The 23,480-nt window shown below is 58.7% G+C and overlaps 1 protein-coding gene and 1 pseudogene across 3 annotated transcripts in view; one reads left to right on the forward strand and one right to left on the reverse strand.

Annotated features, from left to right (window-relative positions):
• LOC108534136 (uncharacterized) overlaps window positions 1–4,767 on the reverse strand; it is a 17,014-nt pseudogene extending 12,247 nt beyond the window's left edge.
• The window catches only part of AATK (apoptosis associated tyrosine kinase), a 47,191-nt gene continuing 27,596 nt past the window's right edge, over window positions 3,886–23,480 (forward strand). The window contains exon 1 of one of the 3 annotated variants that reach the window (XM_017879293.1): window positions 3,886–4,008. In XM_017879293.1, coding sequence (XP_017734782.1) covers window positions 3,954–4,008 — 55 coding nt within the window. In that variant the 5' untranslated portion in view covers window positions 3,886–3,953. Of the gene's footprint in view, window positions 4,268–9,641; window positions 9,735–23,480 lie in introns of those variants that run through there. The other 2 variants (XM_017879294.1, XM_017879296.1) reach the window with 2 other exon arrangements.

Raw genomic sequence — 23,480 nt, forward strand, 5'->3', positions numbered from 1 at the left:
CCAGCCTGGGCGACAGAGCGAGACTCCGTCTCAAAAAAAAAAAAAAAAATAATAATAATAATTATAATAATAATTGATAAAATTAAAAAACATTGTGACTGGGCATGGTGGCTCATGCCTGTAATGCCAGCACTTTGGGACGCTAAGGTGGGCGGATCACGAGGTCGGGAGATCGAGACCATCCTGGCCAAAATGGTGAAACCCCGTCTCTACTAAAAACACAAAAAAATTAGCCGGGCATGGTGGCGGGCGCCTGTAGTCCCAGCTACTCAGGAGGCTAAGGCAGGAGAATAGCATGAACCTGGGAGGCAGAGCTTGCAGTGAGCCGACATCGTGCCACTGCACTCCAGCCTGGGCGACAGAGCGAGACTCCATCTCAAAATAAAACAAAACATTGTATTAAAATCTTAGCTACCTTGATTACTGTTTTTAACAACTTTATTGAGATATAAATCACAGGCCATGAGGTTCACCACTTCAAAGGGTGTGGCTTAGTGTTTCAGCATCTTCACCAGGGTGGACAGCCATCACCTCTAGCTAATTCAGGACAGTTTCCTCCCCTCAGGAAGATGCCCTGCGCCCCTTCCACATCGCCCCCACGTGCCCCTCCCCGGGCTGTGGCCCTCCACCTGTCCTCTGTCCTGTGGATTTGTCTGTTCCGGACATTTCATACAAGTGGAATCACACACACTCTGGCTTTTTATGTCTTTCACTGAGCATGGTATCTTCATGTGTCATCTGTGTTGTAGCGTCATCTGTGTTGTAGCATGTGTCATCCGTGTTCTAGTGTGGTCAGAGCTTCAGTCCTGTGTATGGACTGATATCGTTTCATTGTATGGACAGATCACATCCTGTTGATGGTTTATCTGTTGATGGGCATAACTGCTGAGTTTTTGGGTCCCCCCTAAACTTTGCTCCTGGGGTGCATGCCTCACTCTGGTCTCCAATCCCCAGACCCCCAGGCTCCTCCTGCCCCTGCCCCCTCTTTTCCACCACACCTGGGCTTCCCGCCAGGTCTCTTGGCCTTTTTCCTGTTGGACGGGAAATGCCTCTGCACGGACACTCTCCCAGCCAGTCTGGGCTCCTCAGTCAGCTCCTTCTGGGCTCTAGAGAGTCCCGGGGGCGGAGATCATGCCTTCCCCCAGGCCAGGGGATAGGGGACAGCTATGTCTTCAGGGACCTCTTACCTAGAGGTGCTCACTGGTCCTGTCCCAGTGTGGGCAAAAGCCAGCACCTGGGGAGCCCCACTAAGGTCACGGTTAGTGGAAGCATCTGAACTCCTGGTTCCAGCGAAATCTCAGAGGGCCCTGTGCACCCTGGAGAAGGGGTGTCGCTCTGGTCACATGGGGTGGGAGTGCTGGCCTGGAGCCCAGGAGCAGCTCCTCCCCTGTCCTTCCTGGACCCCCAAGAGGATCCACAGCATGAAGCCCCTGAGCTGTGGCCCAGCCACAAGTGTACAAGTTCACAGGAAACCTCAGAGGAACCAGCTCTTGGTCGCAGCAAGCTGTCTCTGGCCACTCCAGTAGAGATGGGGTTTCACCATGTTCGCCAGGATGGTCTCGATCTCCTGACCTTGTGATCCACCCGCCTCGGCCTCCCAAAGTGCTGGGATTACAGGCGTGAGCCACCACGCCCGGCCACAATGTTTTAATTTTATCAATTATTATTATTATTATTTTGAGACAAGGTCTCACTCTGCCGCCCAGGCTGTCAAGGCAGGGCCACTGTGGGCACGGAAGTTCTGGACAGAAACTCTCCCCAACATGCCAACCAGCAACCACGCAGGGCCACTGGCCACCTCCCCGTGCCTAGGTCCAGGTGTCCAGGGCACCTTCCAGGCTGGGCAGAGGAGGGCATTCCTTCCTGGGCTGGGGAGGGCAGGCCCTGACAGGGGACTCAGAGTGGAGACTCATGAGGGTATGCCATACCCTCTGTCCCTCACACTGGAGCACTCCAGTGTCATAGCCTGCTGACACCAACCATCCCTGCCGCTGGGTGGGCACTGATACTCCCGGCCCTCTGGGCTCCCTGAAGGCACAGACTGAACAAGGTGGCCCAGGGCCTCTGAGTGCCTCCTGCGGGCAAGGCCCCCATCAGCCACTCTACCCACATGGCTCCTTCACCTGCAACGGCAGCCTGGGGCAATGCCCCTTACAGCCTCAGCTGGCCACGTGATCAGGGCCAGGAAGAAGGCTCTGGGTGCCCTGTCTCCTTCTGCCCCAGGTGTAGTTGGTGTCTGGTCTCCTACAGCCAGGGCCCCTTAAGGTCCCAGGGCACAGGGTGGAGGCCCCTTGCTTTGCCTGTTGGGAGGAAACTTCCTACATGAGGGACCCCCTTAGGAAAAGAAGGGTGGGTCCTGGCTTCCATCTGCCCCGTCACCAAAGCATCCTGTCCTGGTCTCTGCAGGCCCCTCTGCCGGGAACAGGCTCCTTTCTCTCCTTAAAGTCCTAAAAGCCCTGTTGGAGTGGGCTCCTCTCACCTGCTCCACAGGCCCCAAGCCCAGCTGGGCCCTGCCAAGGGGCTTAGCCATCTGGTCCCAGAATGAGTGAGTGAGTGAATGAGTGAGTGAGTGAATGAATGAATGAGTGAATGAATGAGTGGATGAGGGTGCATCAAACTCAACTGCGAGTCTCCAGGACACTTTTTTTTGAGACAAGTTTTCGTTGTCACCTGGGCTGGAGTGCAGTGGTGCCATCTTGGCTCACTGCAGCCTCTAACTCCCAGGTTCAAGTGATCCTTCCACCTCAGCCTTCCAAGTAGCTGGCACTACAGGTGAGCGCCACCATGCCTGGCTCATTTTTCTAACTTTTTGTAGAGAAAGGGTCTTGCTGTGTTGCCCAGGCTGCTCTGGAACTCCTGAGCACAAGCCATCCGCCTGCTCTGGCCTCCCCAAATGCTGGGATTACAGGCATGAGCCACCAGGACCAGCCTCCACTGCACCTTCATTCTCCCCGCTCCCACAGGGGTGGGCTGGGGGGAACCTGCCCCGCCCCAACCCTGCAAGGTGGGGCTTTGGGGCAGGGACGGGGGATGCTGGGAGAAACATAAGGGAAGGGATGGCCCCTGTGTGCCCAGGCCAATCTGCTGCCCTAAGCACACCGCACAGTCCAGGGTGGGTGGAGACTCAGCCAGGTTCCTCCTTCATGGCTGTCACAGCCTGGAATAGGAGCAGGCCTGTGTGCAAAGCCAGGCCCCCCACTCCACCAGCACAGGTGCCACCCGAAGCGCATAGGGCGGGGGGACAGCCACCAGCTGCCTCCAAACCTCCGAGTGAGGGGAGGGCCCCTGAGCACCAAGCCCCGCCCTGGGTGTGCTCCCGGGTTCCACCACCTGTCTCCCTGAACCTTCCCAGCTAGGAGCACCCCCTCCCCCACGCCGGCATTCCCTCCGTACCCACTCACGACTTACCACTCATGACTTCCGTTTCCCACCCACCAGCCTCCGTGCCCCTCTCAGTCCCAGGCCTCCGTGCTCCCTGCTCCAGCCCATCCCCCGGCTCCGTGACATGCCCCCTCCGTGCACGCCCCCTCCCCCCCTCCATGCCTCCCCCTCCGTGTCCCTCCTCCAAGGCTCCGTGTCCCCCCTCCGTGTCCCCACTCCATGCTCCCCTCTGGTCCCCTGCTCGCTGTTCCCCTCTCCTGCCCCCCCCATGGCCACCCCGGGCCCGCGGAGGAGCCCCCCTCCGCCCTCGGCTCCGCGGCGCGCTCCGGCCCGCAGTTTTCTGGAGCTGCACCAGCCGGGCAGCCCCGCGGCCGCCAGGCCGGGGCGGAGCGCCTCCTCTGTCGCCCGGCCGCCCCACCGGTGCGGCCGCTGCGGCTGCGGCCGGGGTCGCGGACGCGGCCGGCGCCTCCGCCACTGGCGGCGGCCGCTGGGGTGACGGCGGCGGCGGCGGGCCGGGGCCGGGGGCCGTCCTGAGCGCCCCCCCGGGATGCCCCCCGGCCGCTGGCCCGGCCATGTCCTCGTCCTTCTTCAACCCCAGCTTCGCCTTCAGCTCGCACTTCGACCCGGGTGAGTCCCTGGCGGCCCGGCCTGCGCGCCGCTGCCTCCCTCCTCCGCTGCGGACGTGATGCCGTTGGGCCCCACCGGCCCCGGTTTGCATGGAAATGAACCCTTTCCCCGCCCCGAGCCCAGTCGCAGAAGCAGCCGGACCCCCTGACGGCCCCAGATCTCGGAGGGGCAGGGCTTGGGCCCCAGCACAAACCGGCCTCCTCCTGTGGGCTGGCGTCCCCCGCGTGGTCGTGACTCCGTGGCTGCCTCCCGGGCACAGGTAACTGGGGCACAGAGGGCCTGCGTGGGCCCCAGGTGTCCAGGAGAGTTGGTCTCAGACTAAGGGCCCTTGGGGATGTGGAGGGTGTCAGCTGGCTGGGGTTCAGGCTTGCCATGGCCTCTCCTGGGTCCGGGGCCCTGGCGTGGGAGGCTTCTTCCCAGGCTGGGAGCGGTTCTCGGAGCCCTACCCAGCCACCAGCAGCCGCGGGGGATGTAGGGGGAGCAGGGGCCAGTCCACATGACAGAGCCCAGTGGGCAGAGGCTCAGAAGAGAGGGGCTTGGTGGATGCCCAGACCCCTGACAGTGGGGGCCCGAGGTGACGCTGTCAAGGGGGCTGCAGGGGACCTGAGGCCAGGCCTCTTACCCTGTGTGGCCAGTCCACCAGGCAGGGCACGATTACCCATGGCTGCCTGGCCTCCTGGCTGCGGTGGACAACTGGGATAGGCAGAGGGGGCTGGGGGCAGCTGGAAGCCGCATCCGTCACCAGGAACCAGTGGGCTTTCTAACCTCTGCTTCTTCAGATCTGGCCCCTGCTTGGCCTGAGTGGGAGATACCCCGCCCCCGCCCTGTGCCATCCATGGCCTCAGGGCCAAGTCCCACCCACATGTCACTGGGGCTCTGGCACCAGGCTGAGCCAGCCCAAACAAAGCGTGTTTGCATGTGACGCGATCTCCTGTGTCTCCTTCCCTGGAGCAGGGCCCAGGGCGTGCAGTCTGGCAGGGACACACGGGGGTCCCCGGGGCAGATCTTGGTCTGAAGGCATTTGCTTCTTGGAGGAAGGGAGCTGGTGGGAGGTCTGTCTGCTGGGCTTAGGGCTGTGGGTGTCACTTGCTCAGAAATGACTTCCTTTAGTAACTCCTGGGGCTCAGAAGTCCCTGTGTGGTGGGCAGGCAAAGGCCCAGAGCCCAGCAGCCCCCACAACAGCTGTGATGTCTCCCCAACCCGAGGGCAGGGGGTGGAGGAGGCTTGGGGCAGGTCCTCATGGCATCTGCATGCCAGGCGTGGCCCAGGGCGCTTGGTCCTTTCTGCCCCCAGAACAGAGGGGACCCTCAGCCCACGCCCTGCCTTGGGGCCCGGCCTTGCCCTTCGCCATGAGAAGCCCTTTCCCCTGCCTTTGAGTAGCACTGGCGCTGCCCTTCCCTGGGTAAACAGCCGTGATCTGAGTAATTCTAATGTGTCCATTTAATGACTTAGAGGAGAAGAAATTGTTGGAGACAAGCGGTGTCTCTCCTCTGCAAGATGCTGGGCCAGAGCTGCAGGCACCTGCTGGGTTCCAGGGCCCACCTGCCAGGAGGGGCTGCCCGAGGTGCTGGTGCTGGTGGAGAAGAGTACCCTCCTTCGGATTAAGGGGCTGGGTCTAGGCTCTGCAGCAGCCCCCTTGAGGGGGTTAGGGAGGAGAGGAGGGTCCCATGCCCTCCCACTAAACTTAGCCCAGTCTTCCAAGCCTGGCTGTGCTGCGCTGCAGTCCCTCCGCCTGGCCTTGCCTCTGTGAACCTTGGTTTTCCCATCTATAACATGCACTGACAGTACCTGTGGCAGGCCCAGGTGGGCTTAGTGCTTGGTGAGCACTTGGCTCTGTGCTGGAGGTCGTGGTGCTGGGACAGAGACCCCCAGGGCCCAAGCTTCCTGCAGCACACGGCTGGCTCCTTGCCATCCCCGAATTGGAGCAAGTTGGTTCCTTCTGAGGCTGCTTGTGTCTATGGGGGGCACCCAGAGGGGAGGGGCCCACGCTTGTGGCTCTGGCAGTTGACTTGTGTGTCACTCAGCATCTGGGGCAGTGCCAGCACCTGGGCATGGGGGTCTCACCTCAGTCACCAGGCCCCGCCCCACTGCCGGGCCAGCTCCTTGTTCATCACAGGAGCTGGTGCCAGTCTCCATAGAGGTGACGGCAGTTGTGGTGGTACAGGGGGCAAAGATGCCCAAGAGTGCAGGGCCTGAGCTAGAGTGGAGGCTGTGGGCATAGACTGTGGGCTGCTTGGGCCCCGACCTTCTTCCGCACCAGGCAGATGCGGGCAGGGCAGGGGGGCACCTGGCCCAGGAACCTGCTTGAGCACCAGGAAGAGCTGCCTCCTCTGGAGCCCAGCTCTTCCCCCATCTCCCTGGCACTCAGGAGCGTGGGTGAGTGACCCTGGGGGATTTCTTGGCAGCTGCAGCCCTCCAGCCTCTGTGCTGTGTGGCCTTGGGCAACTCACCCAGCCTCTCTGAAATCCACTCTGCACAGATGAAACCTTGCTCTGGGGTGGGCATGGCGGCCAGGAAAGGCAGGGTGATGGGGGTGGCGCGTGGGCAGGATGGCCGGGTCCAGGCTGGCAGGAAGAGGGTGGCATGGCCTTGAGCGAGCGGAGGTCACCCCTTCTACCTGAGTGCCCCAAGGGAGGGGGCTGACCTTGTTGCTCACCCTCCCCAGCCTTCCCCTTCCTTGGTGTGGTCTCAGAGCGCTGTGATTTCTACTCGTCCTGAGCCCTGGGGCCTGGAGCTGTCCTAGGCTGGGAGTGGGCCTGGGGACGCCACCTTGCTCCATATTCCGGAGAGGCCGCTCAGCCTGAGGTGGGGGTCGAATGCTCTGCACAGTTAGGAGCAGGAGTTCGCCCTGGGGCCGCCGCTGGTTTGCTGACGGGCCCTTCTGTGACTGGCTCTCCATGCCTGTTTCGTCATCTATAAGGTGGGAATGGCTGTGATGGGCAGGTCCGAAGGGACAGCAGTGGTGCACTGAGGCAAGGGTGGGTACCTGGGCAGTGCCCGTCATGGCTGACCCCAGTGCAGAGGTGTCACTGTTGACCAGTGGGCAGGGCTTGGAGCTTGTGGAAGTTCTCGGAACACGTGGCAGCCTGGATTCGCCACCCCCACACCCCCGCCTCTCCCCCGTCCCTCGGCTCACGCCCTGTCTCCTGCCCAAGGCCCCTCCCTGTGTCTGACCTGAGCCAGGCGCCATGAGGGGTTTCTGGGAGAAGTACCTGTGCCTGGCAGTGGTGCTTGCTCTCAGCATTCATGTGAACTGGATCCCTGGCACAGGGCTGGGCAGGCTGGGCCTCAGGGAGATGGTGTTGATGGGGAGAGGGCAGAGGAGGCAGTGAGCCCCGGGCTGGGCGTGGCCTCAGTGGCAGGGGCAGGGCTGGACTCAGGGGCTCAAGGAGCTGAGCAGGAGGCCATGGGCCTGGGTGGTCCCCAGGAGTCCTCCCCTTGGAAGGTGCCCCACGGTTGACACTGCCCAGGCGCCATGTGTGGGGTCTGGTTGAAGGCAGCTGCTGCTGCAGCCTCCCAGACTGCTCAGGCAGCAAGCACCTGCCCTTGGAGGAGTTACCTGTCCTCCTCTCGCCCCCTGGGGTCTCAGAGGATGCCCCAGGGGAAGCTGTGCCCGTGGGTTGGGCCCATCCCCCCACTTCCTCTCAGGTCTCCCACCGAGACCCTTAGGCTTCAGGCGTGCAGGCCAAGGTGGGTTCCTGGAGAGGGTCCCATGGGAAGGTTGTGTGGATAGTGGCCTTGGAAAGTGGTCACACGCAGGCCATGGGCCCTAGGCATGGGTCTGGCTCCCACCTGCCAGCGTGAGTGCAGGCACTTGGGGAGGGTGTGGGTGTGAGGCCCCCAGACTCCCAGGAATGGGTCAGGGAGACCATTTCCCTCATTCCGGCACATTCTCCAGGAGGCCAGGCTGTGTGCTTCCCTCCATGGGGCGGTGCAGTGACCCAAAGGACCAGCCTGGGCCCTGGGTGCGCCAGAGGGAGCAGTCCCTGCTGGGGGTTCAGACCTAGCACCTACCCCTGCGGTGGCCACCCTGTGGGCTCGAGTGCCCCAGAGCTGGCTGGGGTGGGCTGGCAGCTGTTGTGTTGTGTGGAACATGCTGGAAGGTCTGCCTTATGCCACCCTGCATGTTCGGGATGCATCGACTCCCCGCCATGGCCGCTGCCTCCCCGGCTCCCAACCCTGACCCTGCCTCACGGGAGAGTTCTGCCGTGAGCTGGTGTCCTGAGCGGGGCCCTGCTGTGTGACCATGGACAGGTGTCATAACTTCTCTGTGTCTGTTTCACCTCTTTAACGGTGTCCGGCAGCACCCATGGTCCAGGAGGCTCCTGAGAGAACCCGGGGGCCGTCACGGCAGCTCCAGGGCTGGCGACCGTTCACGCCCTCTCTGCGCTCACCCACCAGCCCGGCCACCTGGGAACTGTGCTCCTGCCTGTGCCCCCGGAGGCATCTGCCGAGTGCAATATGTCACCCCAAACCCTGCCCGCCCAGTACCTCAGAATGGGGTCTTATTTGGAACTAGGGTCTTTGCAGCTGTAATCAAGTTAAGATGAGGTCGGCCTGGAGTGGGGTGGGTCCTGAATCCAATGACTGGGGCCTGATAAAAAGGGGAGGAGTGGCGCGCACGGGGGAAGGAGGCCACGTGCAGAGGCTGGAGCAAAGCAAAGCCCAGGAGCACCTGGGGCGGCTATGCCGGAGAGGCAGGAAGGATCCCGCCAGCGCCTCGGAGGGAGCGGCCTTGCGCACACCGTGCTTTCCTCCTCCACCCTCCAGAACTGTGAGCACATCCATTCCTTGCCATCTGGGCCAGCAGCCTGTGGTCCCAGACACGCATCTGGGGGTCCCCCTGGGTCTGAGGGGTGAGCACAGCTGCCTCAAGACATGAGGAGACTCTGACTCCATCCTAGGAAGTTAATCCTTGGAAGAAAATGAGGGTACGTGCTGGTCCCCAGCCTCAGAACCCGCCAGGGCGCTTGGCTGGGTGTGAGGAGGAAGCAGGCCAGGGCCACAGCTGCGTGGCGTCCTCTGCCTCCTCCTCAGTCCACGGCGGAGGCAGAGGGTCCACGGCGCGCCCCGTGTTTCCTCGGATGTGCTACGTGGCGGCGAGCCTGGGACCACGCTGTTCCTGCTGTCACCGGCCTCCTGTCTCCGGCTCACAGGGTTCTTCCAGGGCGGGTTTTTCTCGAGGGCCACGTGACCCTTCTGTGCACCCCAGGGCAAGGCTGACGGGAGGCTCACTTGACCACTCCTGGGTGGGAGCCTGATGCAAAGCACCTGCTGTGGGGCCTACGGCCTGCGGTGCTGTCCCTGGTGGCACAGATCCGGGGCCCAGGAGCCCGTGTCTGTGGTGGGGAGACCCCCGTCCCCTCAACAGGCCACAGTAACAGGAGGGCTTAGGCGTCTGGGCCCCGCTGGGCCTGGCCCTGCCTTTCACAGAGGAACAAACGCCAGCGGGACCGGTGGCCTTGGCCTCCCCGCCCCCCGCAGAGGAAGCCGGCAGAGGAAATGAGGGCAGCGGACGGGGCCGGAGCCAGTTCCCAGGCACCTCTGAGGACTGTCACTGGAGGCGGCGTCTGCGCCAAGTCCCCAGCCTCCCTCTGCAGGGACCGGGGCCTAGGGTCAGGGGGCCGGGGCCTTGGGTGGGGCTGGGGTGGGCTGGGGTACACCCGGGGGTCACTCTGGGGTTACAGTCACAATCAGAGCCACGTGGGAGCGACAGCCAGAGCCCGGTACGTGGGGGTTTCTGGGAGGACGCAGGCTGTGCTCCCATCGCCAGCCTGGGGGTGGGGGCTGTGGTCAGGAGACTCCTCCTGCAGGGACCCTGCCAGTGGAGGTGGTCATGCCAGAGCAAGCAGGGCCTCTGCAGTGGGCAAGTCTTTGCAGCTGGGGCCACCTACCCCAGGGGGAGTGAGGGCCAGGATGCTGTCCTGAGCCAGGGCTGCTCAAGGCCACCTCTCATGGTGGGGCCTGGCCAGCCTATCCCCATCTCACCCTCGGGCAGGGTGTGGGGTCCCTGCTGCTGATGGACAGGAGTCCGGCTCCACCCACCTGCCAGGGTCCCCAGGAAGACCCCTCCCTGCCCCTGGCGTCAGGCAGCCCTGGCCAGCTGGCCTGGGGGAGCCAGGCTGAGGGGCAGGGGAGCCTGGTCCAGGACCAGGGCTCTGCCAAGTCACCTCTGTGCCAAGGCCACGGTTTGAGGCTGTGTCTTGATGCCATTGTGGGATGGAGCTGGGGACACCGTCCTCTGTGTGAGGACCCCTCCGACGAGGGCTTAGCGCTCACTGGGGCTGCTCTGGCTTCGCTTCTCCACTTCTGGGAGTTCTTAGTGACTTTGAACAAGGAGCCTTGGATTCCCTTTGTACTTGGTCCTGCGGATTCTGTAGCCAGTGGGGCCTGCTTAGGGTTTGGGCTCCACTGTGAGGCCCACGTGGAATTTCCTCGAACCCCCTGGGAAAAAGGCGTGTGGCTTCCTCGTGACCACGGCACACACGGTGTGCTCTGGCATCGGGGGTGTGAGTCCAGGGCTTCTCCCCAGTGGATTTAACCATGTGGCAGCACACCCAGCCCCCGAGAGTCCCTGAGAGCTCCCGCCGCTGCCCCCAGGACAGCCACTCGGCCCATCACTCGCCGGCTGCTGGCACCCTCCCCTGCCACTGCCCCAAGGACAGCCACCTGGCCCGTCACTCGCCGGCACCCTCCCCCGCCACATGTTGGGGATCTCGCTCGCTCGCTGTGAATGATGCTCAGTTGTGGGCTGTCCCGTGGGCTGTCCCGTGGGCTGCTATCGTGGACGCTGGAGTGAGGGCCCCTTTACTGAGAGGTAATTCACATACCAAGGACCCACCCGTGTCAAGTGAACAGCTCGGGGCTTTCCTGCATTCCCAAGACTGTGCAGCCATGGCACGGCTAGCCCCGTGCCCGAGGGCATCACTCCCCATCCCCTGCCCCCAGCCCTGGCAGCCACCGATCTGTGTCGGTCTCTGGGTGCCTGGCCTGGGCGTCTGTCTCATAAGCAGAGTCCTGTGGCCTTGGCCTCTTTGGGCCTGCGGTTTTCACTGTGTGTATAGCGGCCCCAGGGATCGGGTGCTGGTGTGTGGCTGTGGGCCACTGTCCAGGGAGCTTTCAGGAGGTGGTGCCATTTTGCCCCCATCCCTACGGACGAGTGTCTCCACAACTTCCCCTCCCACCAGCGCTGGCTGCTGCTTTTATAATGCCAGGGCTTGTGAGCCTGTGGGGACTGCCCATGGTGGTCTTGTCTGCCTTTCCGTGGCGAAAGATGCCAGGAACCTTTGCAGGGCCTTCCCAGCCCTTCTGAGCCCCTCAGGCGAGTGCCTGTTGGAGATATTTCCTTGGTGGTTGGTATCTGGCATCGGGCAGCCCTGGCTGTGGGAGCCAGGCTTGGGGCAGTGGGCAGGTCCTGGACACGAGGCCTCAGGTCTGTGCGCAGTGAGCAGGCGGCCTGCTGCTTCACTTGCCGTGACCCCGTGCAGGGCTGAGCACCAGCAGCTCCCACCCTGAAATGGGCTGAGGTGGGAGCACTTGCACCAGGGGCTGGCACACGCCCCGCTTTCCTTCCCAGGGAGCTGGGTGCAGACACTGACCAGCATACCGCCAGGCTCGGACACCTTCTGTCCCTGGGAAGCTGCCTGGAACCTCGGTGGCCCAGAGGCGGGCGTCCCTGAAAGCAGCTCCTGGCCCCAGGGATGAATGACGGGGAGGACGGATCCTGCTCGGACCCTGGCTCCAGAGGCTGGGCCCCACCCTGCTCTCTGCCTTGGGGTCTGGTGAGACGCTCAGCTGCTGCTGGGGCCCGAACTGGTGCGTCAGACTGTTTTATTTTTCCTTCTGTGACAGGCGGCCCTGCAAGTCCTGTCTAAAAATAACTGCGGCCGGCGTGCATCCGCGACGCTCGGCCGCCCTGGCCGTGGACCTGCCCGTTTCCTCCTTGGCAAGCCTGAGCATGGCAGCCCCCTGCTGCTGCCCAGCCGGCACTGAGGGAGAGACTCAGTCTGTGCAGGTCCCTAGGGGGCCAGCTGGATGCCGGGCTGTGTCAGGCCTGGGACCCCGAGATGCACAGGAGGGTAGGCCCCCAGGAAGAGTGGGACTGAGGGCCAGAGTGTTGGGAAACAGTGTGTGTCAAGCAGGGACAGGCCAGGAGCGAAGAGATGGCGGCTATGGGACCTTAGCTGGAGCTGCCTGCCCCTTGGGAGCTGTAAGGCATCAGCCTGCTGGGGAACCAGGGGCATTCCAGATGCCCGTCCCAACAGCCTTGGTGTGGGCCCTGGGGCATCTCATGCTGATGGAGGCTGGGCCTGGGCTGTGTCATGCATCAACAGAGAGGACATCCCAGCTGGCAGAACTCGCTTCCCTCCCTGGGCTGGGCTGGGCACCCATGTTTGATTGCAGGGTTGGCTGTCGAGGGGCAGGAGAGTCAGGCTTAAAGATGCTGGGGTGGTAACCCCCGGGGACCATGCGGGGGTCCCTGCAGCAGAGAGTGGGGCTGGTCCCAGCACTGAGGGAGGGCTGGATGCCCACCTTGGGGCTGCCAGCGTGTGGGGCAGGCATGTGCGTGGAGGGCACATGTGCGTCTATGAGTACACGCAGCCCCGGGTGGGAGGCGAGCGTGTGCGTGGGTGGGTGCAGTGCCTGTGGTGTTGGGTGGACCTGGCCCAGGCCCGTGGACCTTGCCATGTCCTGGGCTTGTCCTGGAAGCTTACATTTTATGTGGCCTCTCCTGAAAGTAACCGTGGCCGGCATGCTTATCTGTGGTCCTTACCTGTGGACACTCGGGCTCCCCTCTCTTGGGGGGGCAGCGTCTCGTGACTTACAGCCCCTGCTCTGTCTTCACCTGCCACCCAGAATCCCATGTGGCAGACAGTGCCCACATCTGTCTGGTCTCGGAAGTGACTGTGGGGACAGTTCAGGGCTGGGCACCATGCTGCGTCCAGGGCCTGTGGGGACACCGTCACTGTCCTAGAGGCTCCTCCCGCTCCCTCTCCCCTGTGTCAGGAGGCCTGTGGGGTCTTGCCACACCCCTGCCCAGGGCCCTGCTTCTCACTCAGGGAGGGGTCTTCCATTTCCTGCCTGACTGGCGATCAGGGCCGAGGAGGGGTCCACTGGACTGGGGCTCTCTGTAGCAGGAGCTGATTGAATTTCAAAAGACACAGTCCCAAGTGCCATCATTCTGAGTGTAGAAATGCCAAAAGATCAAAATTCCAAAAACCAAATTCAGGAAAAAAATGATTTAAAAGATTCTTTAAAAGACATTTAGGCCGGGCGCGGTGGCTCACACCTGTAATCCCAGCTGCTCAGGAGGCTGAGGCACAGAATTGCTTGAACGCGGGAGGCGGAGGTTGCAGTGAGCCAAGATTGCGCCACTGCACTCCAGCCTGGGCAACAGAGCAAGACTCCGACTCAAAAAAGTAAATAAAATAAAGTAGTAGGAAAGGCTAGGTGTGGTGGCTCACACCTGTAATCCCAGCACTTTGGGAGGCCAACATGGGTAGATCACCTGAGCTCAGGAGTTCGAGACCACCCTGGCCAAGATGCTGAAACCCTGTCTCTGCTAAAATACAAAATTAGCCACGTGTGATGGTGGGCGCCTGTAGTCCCAGCTACTCGGGAGGCTGAGGTAGGAGAATCGCTTGAACCCGGGAGGCAGAGGTTGCAGTGAGCCAAGATTGCACCATTGTGCTCCAGCCTGGATGACAGAGCAAGACTACATCTCAAAAGAAAAGAAAATAACAAAAAATTGTGGGAAAAAACTAAAAGAGATAGAAAAAAAAGAAAATTGGATTTATGAAAAGTGTGTGGCAGGGCCAGGTGATGGGCAGCTGCACGGAGACGTTCCCTAAGAGCTGACTGCCTCTCATGACCACATGGCGAGCCTGTGCATTTCGACGAGTAACTGCTTTTTTTCTCATAGGCTGTGGCTCTGCTTGGAGAACCCGCTCACATTCATCATCTGCGTGGCACTGCTCTGGTTTGTCTTGTTTTTTTTTTTTTTTTTTTTTTTTTTNTGTAATCCCAGCACTTTGGGAGGCCAACATGGGTAGATCACCTGAGCTCAGGAGTTCGAGACCACCCTGGCCAAGATGCTGAAACCCTGTCTCTGCTAAAATACAAAAATTAGCCACGTGTGATGGTGGGCGCCTGTAGTCCCAGCTACTCGGGAGGCTGAGGTAGGAGAATCGCTTGAACCCGGGAGGCAGAGGTTGCAGTGAGCCAAGATTGCACCATTGTGCTCCAGCCTGGATGACAGAGCAAGACTACATCTCAAAAAGAAAAGAAAATAACAAAAAATTGTGGGAAAAAACTAAAAAGAGATAGAAAAAAAAGAAAATTGGATTTATGAAAAAGTGTGTGGCAGGGCCAGGTGATGGGCAGCTGCACGGAGACGTTCCCTAAGAGCTGACTGCCTCTCATGACCACATGGCGAGCCTGTGCATTTCGACGAGTAACTGCTTTTTTTTTCCTAGGGTGGGGCCTTCCTTGGGAAACCCCCCCCCATTCTCATCTTCGGGGCACCTCGCTGGGTTTTTTTTTTTTTTTTTTTTTTTTTTTTTTTTTTTTGAGATGGGGTTTCACTCTTGTTGTTGCCCAGGCTAGAGTGCAGTGATGCGATCTCAGCTGGGCTCACTGCGGCCTCCGCCTCCTGGGTTCAAGCGATTCTCCTGTCTCAGCCTCCCTAGTAGCTGGGATTACAGGCGCCTGTCAGTATGCTGGGTTAATTTTTGTATTTTTAGTGGAGACGGGGTTTCACTATGTTGGCCAGGATCGTCTCAAACTCCTGATCTCAGGTGGTCTGCCCGCCTCGGCCTCCCAAAGTGCTGGGATTACAGGCGTGAGCCGTCACTGCTCCTTTTGAAATTCTGTGATTCGGCCCGTACCGCATGAGTATTCCCATTCGATTCTCCCGTCTTCCGCGCCACACTTCTGTGTTGTTTGGGGTACGGGAGGTCCACTGTGCGTGGGCCTCATACACAGACCGCAGATTTGGCAGAAATAGTGCTGGTGACGGAGCAGCAACAGCATCACAAAGCGTCCTCTCATCCTGCCATATGCACGAGTATCTTTGAGCCAGTTAGTAACTTCCCTGGCTTCTTAGGGCAAATGCAGCTGTTAATTCCCTGAACGCTCCAGGGTGTCATCAGCTGGGAGGAACGCCCACACAGGCAAATGACGCATCTTTAAACGGAAGTTCCTGTCTTGTCTGAATTTTCCGCCCAGTGCGTTGGGCTGAACAGAAAAGACAAACTTTATTGGTGACATCTTCAAATTCAGTGTTAGAAGCCTTGATCACACCTAATTCCAAATCTGTCATTATGGTTTGGGGACTCTATTGAAATCTATTTTCTTCCAAAAAGTCCACCAAATCTTCAAATAAATGTTGATAAGGTACTGTACTTTTCCCAGTTGTTAATACAGAAACAAGCCAGAAAGCTCTGGAATTTCCTAATCAACAGGGGCATGAATTGTATATAGCTGATAAAAATCAGTGGGGACGGAGGCTGGGCATAGTGGCTCATGCCTGTAATCCTGGTACTTTGGGAGGCTGAGGTGGGCGGATCACCTCAGATAGGGAGTTCAAGACCAGCCTGACCAACATGGTGAAACCCCGTCTCCACAAAAATACAAAAATTAGCCAAGCGTGGTGGTGGACGTTTGTAATCCTCGCTACTCGGGAGACTGAGGTGGGAGAATCGCTTGAACCTGGGAGGCAGAGGTTGCAGTGAGCTGAAATCGCACCACCGTACTCCATCCTGGGTGAAAGTGAGACTTTGTTTAAAAAAAAAAAAAAAAAATCAGCAGGGCTGGTTTTGAAGGTGCCATCCATTAGGCAAAGTGAAGCATGCACTGGTTTTCTGTTAGATTTAGTACTAAATATTAGAATCCATCTTCTCCAGTGGTTTGATCCCCAAGGATAGCTCAGCTCACCGCCGAATGTGCTTTGTAACAGGAAGGAGCGTTGGTGTCAGCAAGCATCTGCTTCTGAGGTTGCTGACCTGGTTGAATTCTTCTCTGACAAAGGACTTTTGTTGTGGTTTGTTGTTTTCTTGAGACAGGGTTTTGCTCTGTGGCCCAGGCTAGAGTGCAGTGGTGCAATGGTGGCTCACTGTAGCCTTGACCTCCTGGGCTCAAGCAATCCTCCTGCCTCAGCCTCCCAACAAGCTGGGACCACAGGTTCGAGTCACACTGCTGGCTGATTCCTGAATTTTTGTAGGGACGGGGTCTCATTATGTTGTCCAGGTGGGTCACAAACTCCTGGGCTCAAGTGATCCTTCTGTCTCCACCTCCCAAAGCTCTGGGATTACAGGTGTGAGCCACCACTCCCAGCCAAAGGGTTTGTTTTGGTTTTTGTTTTTTGTTTTTGAGACTGAGTCATGCTTTGTTGCTCAGGCTGGAGTGCGGTGGCGCAATCTTGGCTCACTGCAATCTCCGCCTCCCAGGTTCAAACGATTCTCCTGCCTCAGTCTCCCAAATAGCTGGGATTACAGGCAAGTGCCACCAGGCCCGGCTAATTTCTTTTTTTTGTATTTTTAGTAGAGCTGAGGTTTCACCATGTTGGCCAGGCTGGTCTCGAACCCATGACCTCCAGTGATCCGCCCACCTCAGCCTCCCAAAGTGCTGGGATTACAGGTGTGAGCCACCGTGCCCGGCCCCAAGGCTGTTTTTTTGAAGGCAAACATAGCACTGCCTGTGAGGGGTTGGAAGTCTCATGCGACTGAATAATTTGCGGGGAGATTTGTATTTTTTGCCTGTGTTTTCACTTCTTCTATGATCGAGCTGATACCCAAATTAAAGGCCACCCTTGTCAACCTGACCACCGTGTGCATCTCCTTTGAGCACACTTACTTTCCAAATAAAGACAGTCTCAGGGTCCTAGCTGTGCCTAACATGACACAACCCTCTGGTGACTGTGATTTTGGGGATTTTAGATTTCAGGGGTTTTAGCATATTCTGGAGGATGGCGTTGAGACGGTGTCTTTCGGGCTTATGATCAAAGTCCCTCCTTAATCACTCCCAGGCAGTGCCGGCTTTTGGGATCGAGGTGTCCTTTGGACACAGCCTTTGTCCTGGGAGGCTCGGGAGAGATGGGCCCAAATAACCAGCCAGATGGGGGAGGCCGGGCCTCTGAAGAACTGGGTCGCGTGGGGGTCTGGCCTCAGGTGGCTGCTGCCCTGCAGATGCGTCTGAGCCACAAGTGTGTGCACGCGCCCCTGGCCACGGCACCCCCAGCCCCAAGGAGCCTTGCTTCATAGAAAAGTTTATGCTTGATCCCAGGCACCGGGTCTGTCCTTTCATTTCTGGGGGATGTATCTTTCCACCTCACCTTGGGGATGTAGGGGAGGACGGGGGAGTGGGGAGGCAGGTGGACTGGGCCTGGGTTCTGTGCAGGTGGGGCTTGGCTGACACCTGGTTTCCATGTCTCCACCTGGAAAAGTGACTGTGTCTCTGCTTGGGAATTCTGTTCCTCTCTGACTCTTCTGTGTCTGGGCCCTTGTGCAAACCTTTGCAGAGAAATCCTGATCCCCAGCCCACAAAGTTCTATCTGCCCTGCAGTGGTTCGTAGGGGGGCACAGAGGGTCCCTCCTCTCTTCTCCTGCCCCAGGGACCCCAAGAATCTTGCTACTTCAGCCTGCCGCTGAGAGGTAGGGGTATTCGTGACCAACAATGGGGACCACTCTGGGCTTCCCAGGGACACTGGCCTGACCCCTGGGCATGCTGACTCCCCCAGTACCGTCTGCCCTTGACTCAGCGGCATGCCTGCCAGGGTTGCGTCAGTTCCTTCCTGCACGGGATCCTGTTTGCATCACCAGATATGGGAAGGGGACCCTGGTGCCAGGAGGTCCTCAGATGCCCCACCGAGGTCCACCTGCCGGCCACCCAGGCAGAGAGGCCCCTGTCTGTCTGCCTTTGGGGCCAGAGCCCGCTTCCAGCCTGCTGACCACCCCTTGTGCCCAGCCTTTCCATGTGGCAGTGCCAGGGGGCGTCTCAGGTCCCCAGAGACACTGGATGAGGCATGAGCTCTTCGCAGTGTGGGCAGTGGAGGGTGTCTGGCTGTGACAGGGGCGTCCCCAGGACAGCCTGTTGTGGAAATAGCCCCTGTTCTGGTAGGATCTGGGCGGCTTCCCAGAGGGGGCATCCCCGGTGGCAGAGCACAAAGGAGGTCTGGGGGAATGAGCAATGAGCTGCCGGGGGTGCTGAGGAGTAGGATGGGGGGAGCACTGGGATCAGAGGGAGCCTTAGGATGGGGTGGGGAGCACTATGTTGAGGGAGCCCTAGGAATAGGGGGGAGCGCTAGGATGGGGAGGGGCGCCTATCCCCACCCCGCATTGACACAAGGATATCAAACTGCTCACTTAAAAAAATGTACTGGGGCCGGGCGCGGTGGCTCACACTTGTAATCCCAGCACTTTGGGAGGCCGAGGCGGGCGGATCACGAGGTCAAGAGATCGAGACCATCCTGGCTAACACAGTGAAAGCCCATCTCTACTAAAAATACAAAAAATTAGCTGGGCACCTGTAGTCCCAGCTACTCGGGAGGCTGAGGCAGGAGAATGGCGTGAACCCGGGAGGTGGAGCTTGCAGTGAGCCGAGATTGTGCCACTGCACTCCAGTCTGGGCCACAGAGCCAGACTCCGTCTCCAAAAGATAAAAAAAGAAATGTATTGAGGGTATAATTCCCACAACACAAAATAACCATCTTACAGCAAACAGCTCAGGGGCTTATAGAACATTCACCATGGTGTGGAAACCACCACCGCTTCTAGTTCCAGAACATTTTTTTTTTTTTTTTTTTTTTTTTTTTTTGAGCGGATCCTTGCTCTGTCACCACAGGCTGGAGTGCAGTGGCCGGACCTCAGCTCACTGCAAGCTCCGCCTCCCGGTTCGCCATTCCTCCTGCCTCAGCCTCACCAAGTAGCTGGGACTACAGGGCCTGCACCTCGCCCGGCCTAGGTTTTCTGTATTTTAAGTAGAGACGGGTTTCACATGTTGTTCACCAGGATGGTCCTCGATTCCTGACCTTGTGATCGCCCGTCTCCGAGCCTCCCAAAGTGCTGGGATTACAGCTTGAGCACCGCGCCGGCCTAGTTCCAGAACATTCTTATCAGCCCAGAAGGACGCCCCGCCACCCATCAGTGGTCCCTCCCCTCCCCCTCCCTCAGCCACCCGCACACTTTCTGTGTCTGGATTTGCCTGTCTGGGTACCGAGTATCCACCGGAACTGTGTGCTGTCCCGTCGGGAGGCCCCAGGCTGGTCCTGCAGTGGTCGCCACGGCAGCGTGAGGGCTCACTTGTTATTTCCCATTAAAAAAATCATGGCTCCCTCCCTTGCGCAGCTGCTCGCCTTCCTCAGGGGCTTGAGCTCCGGACCAGAGGGACATGCTCCTCCAGGAAGACTAGGAAACTGAGGCACCGGGCATTTTGAGGCTGGGTGGTGGGGGCTGCTGCCCCTTCCAGCAGGGGTTTTCCTGAATACCCTGCGCACTCAGGCCCTGCTCGAGGGCCCTGGACAAAGCAGAGAGCACGGACAGGCGTCAGGTCAGGGGCAGACTCATGGGAGCACAGGCCCCAGGCACCCAGGCTGTTTGTAACCCGCGGCTGTGGGAGCCAAGCCCAGGGCTGGGCTGGGGGCACCATGGACAGGGCTTTTAGAAGTGGTGTGATCTAGGTCAGGAATGGCCATGGTGGGTGACTCTGCAGACCCCCGGGGAAGGCGTGAGCAGGGTCCCCCTGGCGCCTGGCCTTGGGTGGAGTTGAGGCCTGCAAGGGGCTGGAGGATGTGGAGAGAAGACAAGGGATGGAGGGGCTGGATTTTCCTCAGGAGCTGGGATGGGGGATTGGGGGAAGGAGTTAGGTTTCCCAGACAGGGCCAGGGAGGACCAGGGCAGGACCCGCATGGGGAGCTGGTTTTCCGCGGTGGTGTGGGTTGCAAAACGTCCCGGGCAGCCTGGTGAAGACGTAGGGTGTGGGTGGTGGCCCCACCGGCCTGGTGACAGGGCTGGAGGCTGCGGCAGTGGGGATGTGTTCGGGTCAAGGGAAGGAACCTGCACCAGTCAGGGGAGGAGGGTCCAGCCCCAGGATGGGTGGGTTGCGGACAACGGAGGGGGTGCCCAGAGCTGGAGGAGGCTGGCGGGGCTGCCCTGGCCCCAGAATGCAGGTCTCAAGTATGGCCATCCCCTTTTGCTCCCAGTCATGGGACGTATTCAACCAGAGCTTCAGCCAGGGTGCACCCAGGACAGAGCTCTGGATCGCTGCCCCATCGCTGGCCTGGCCAGGGCAACCCTCCACCCTGGTCTCCGTGTCCTCCTCACCTGGGGACACCCCTCGCCAACTGCCCAGCTGGGGGCTATCCCCAAGCATCCTGGTGTCGTCCTCACTGGCAGGGTCATCTGCTCCTTGGATACTCGGGTGGGCTCTGCTGGCTCAGAGCAGGACTGTGGACACAGGCAAGGGTGTCTGTGTGTGTGAGTGTGTGCATGTGTGAACGTGTCCACGAGTGAACATGAGAGCGTGTGTGTGTGCATCTGTGACAGCACATGTGTGTGTGCATGTGTGAGCACATGTATGAGAGTGTGCATATATGGACATGTCCATGAGTGAGCATGTGTGAGAGCGTGTGTGTGTGCATTTGAGGGCATGTGTATGTGTGCATGTGTGAGAGCACGTGTCTGTGTGTGCGTGTGCATGTGTGTGACAGCATGTGTGTATGCATGTGTGTGAGAGCACGTGTCTGTGCATGTGTGTGAGCACGTGTGTGCGTGTGTGTCTGTGTGCAAGTGTGTGTGCAAGTGTCTGTGTGTGCAAGTGTGTGTGCAAGTGTGTGCCAGTGTGTGTACATGTGTGTGAGCACGTGTCTGTGTGTGTATGTGAGAGCACGTGTCTGTGTGTGCGTGTGTGTGCGTGTCATGTGCAAGTGTGTGTGTGCCAGTGTGTCTGAGTCTGCATGTGTGTGAGAGCACGTCTGTGTGCATGTGCGCGTCTGTGTGTGTGCCAGTGTCTGTGTATACATGTGTGTGAGAGCACGTGTCTGTGTGTGCATGTGTGAGAGCACGTCTGTGTGTGCATGTGAGAGCACGTGTCTGTGCGTGTGTGCGTGCGTGTCTGTGTGTGTGTGCAAGTGTGTGCCAGTGTGTCTGTGTGTGTGCATGTGTGTGAGAGCATGTCTGTGTGTGTGTCTGCGTGTGTGTGTGTGTCTGCGTGTGTGTGCATGTGTGTGTGTCTGTGCCAGTGTGTCTGTGCTCCTTCCCTCCCTTGCCCCAGGTGTGCCACAGGCACCTCAGGGCATTGGTGTCCCCTCCCACACTGTATTTAGGGCCTTCCATTGGGGGATCCCCGGGGCTCATCCCCAGGTACCTCGTCCCAGAGCCATGTGTGGCTTCAAATCCAGCCAGTCATCCTGGAGGCTGGTACTGGTCCAGCGGACATCCCTGTGTGCTGGCCTGGGCTGTGGTCTCGAGCAGGGAGGGTCCCTGTGGACTGGGGTGGGCTCCTCCCCTGGTCCACTCCAGGTGCTTTGCAAGGGACCAGGGGCTTTGGGACTGCAGGTCAAGATGGAGGAGCTAGTGGGAGGCTGAGCGTGGTGGGGGCAGCGCAAAGTGGACGGAGACCCCAGGGCAGGTGGCCATTCTGCGTCCAGCGTGGCTCTGTAAAGGCAGTAGTGATGGGATCAGGTTTGAGTGATAATCAACTACAATTATACATCGTCTGATTCTAAACGCAGTGCATGCTTGTTGTAGAAAATGTGAACGTGCAGAAGGCAACCAACCGGATTTCTACCTCCCAAGACAAACACTTCATGCTTTGGTGTATTTTTTCCCAGCTTGCTTCTGTGTTCTTTTGACAAAGTTGTGATCAGGATTTGTAAACAGTTCTATGTCCTACTTTTTCTACCCTTACTGAGGGTAGAGGGAAGAGAACCAAATGGCGCATGGTGACCGTGTGTAATTTCCTTAGTTCTAACGTTTGTATATGAGACGTCAAAGCCCATCAAGTATGTATATGCACATCTATCTGTACACCACGCCCTACAGCCACAATAACACGTTTCCCTCACGCCCTGGTCTTGGGCGCCCTGCGTGTCCTGCTTCTTTTCCTTAGCATAACATCGTGGATATCATCCCGTATGTTTAAAACACCTTCTTTTCTTTGAGACAGGGTCTTGCTCCATCACCCAGGCTCGAGTACGGTGGCACAATCTCAGCTCACTGCAACCTCCACGCCCAGGCTTAAGCAATCCTACCACCTCAGCCTCCCAAGTAGCTGGGACCACAGGCGTGTGATACTATGCCTGGCTAATTTTTTTTTTTTTTTTTTTTGTATTTTTTAAATGGGATTTTGCCATGTTGGCCAGGCTGGTCTCAAACTCCTGAGCTCAAGCAATCCACCAGTCTTGGCTTCCTGGGATTACAGGTGTGAGCCACCTCGCCACCTCACCTGGCCTAAAACATAGTCTTAAACTCACTTTTTATGGCTTATTTTGCAGATATACCATTGTTTTTATTTCATCATTGTTTCACTGTTGAACATTTAGGCTCTTTTTTACTTTTTGTTTTTAAGATGGAGTCTCACTCTGTCTCCCAGGCTGGAGTGCAGTGGTGCGATTACTGCAACCTCTGCCTCCCGGGTTCATGGCATTCTCCTGCCTCAGCCTCCCAAGTAGCTGGGACCACAGGTGCCCCCCACCACGCCTGGCTAATTTTTTGTATTTTAGTAGAGACGGGGTTTCACCATGTTAGCCAGGATGGTCTCGATCTCCTGACCTCATGATCCGCCCACCTCGGCCTCCCAAAGTGCTGGGATTACAGGCGTGAGCCACCACGCCCGGCCAATGTTATTTTCTCTTTTTTTTTGAGACAAGTTTCCCTCTGTTGCCCAGGCTGGAGTGCAGTGGCTGGATCTCAGCTCATTGCAAGCTCTGCCTCCCGGGTTCCTGCCATTCTCCTGCCTCAGCCTCCCCAGTAGCTGGGACTACAGGTGCCCGCCATTGCACCCGGCTAGTTTTTTGTATTTTTTTTTTTTAGTAGAGACGGGGTTTCACCGTGTTAGCCAGGATGGTCTCGATCTCCTGACCTCGTGATCTGCCCATCTTGGACTCCCAAAGTGCTGGGATTACAGGCGTGAGCCACCGCACCCGGCCTCAAGGTTATTTTCTTAATGTAAATTCCCAGACGTGGAATTACTTGGCTGGAGAGAAGCCAAGTCTCCAGGCTGTTCTGCTTTAACACCCACCAAACTGCGTGGGCCGCCGGTTCTGATTTACTGGCTTCTAAAAACTCCCACTGTCTGGAAGCTGGACATGTTATAATTTTGCATTTCTTTATGATCGAGGCTGGACATTTTCTCATGGATTTTGGGCAGTTTGGTTTTTGTTGTTGGTTGGTTGTTTTGAGACGGCGTCTAGCTCTCGCCCAGGCTGGAGAGCAGTGGTGCGAACTTGGTGGCTCACTATAACCTCCACCTCTTGGGAT

This window comes from Rhinopithecus bieti, unplaced genomic scaffold (genome assembly GCF_001698545.2).
Source record: "Rhinopithecus bieti isolate Rb0 unplaced genomic scaffold, ASM169854v2 scaffold_9899, whole genome shotgun sequence".
Taxonomy (NCBI): Eukaryota; Metazoa; Chordata; class Mammalia; order Primates; family Cercopithecidae; genus Rhinopithecus; species Rhinopithecus bieti.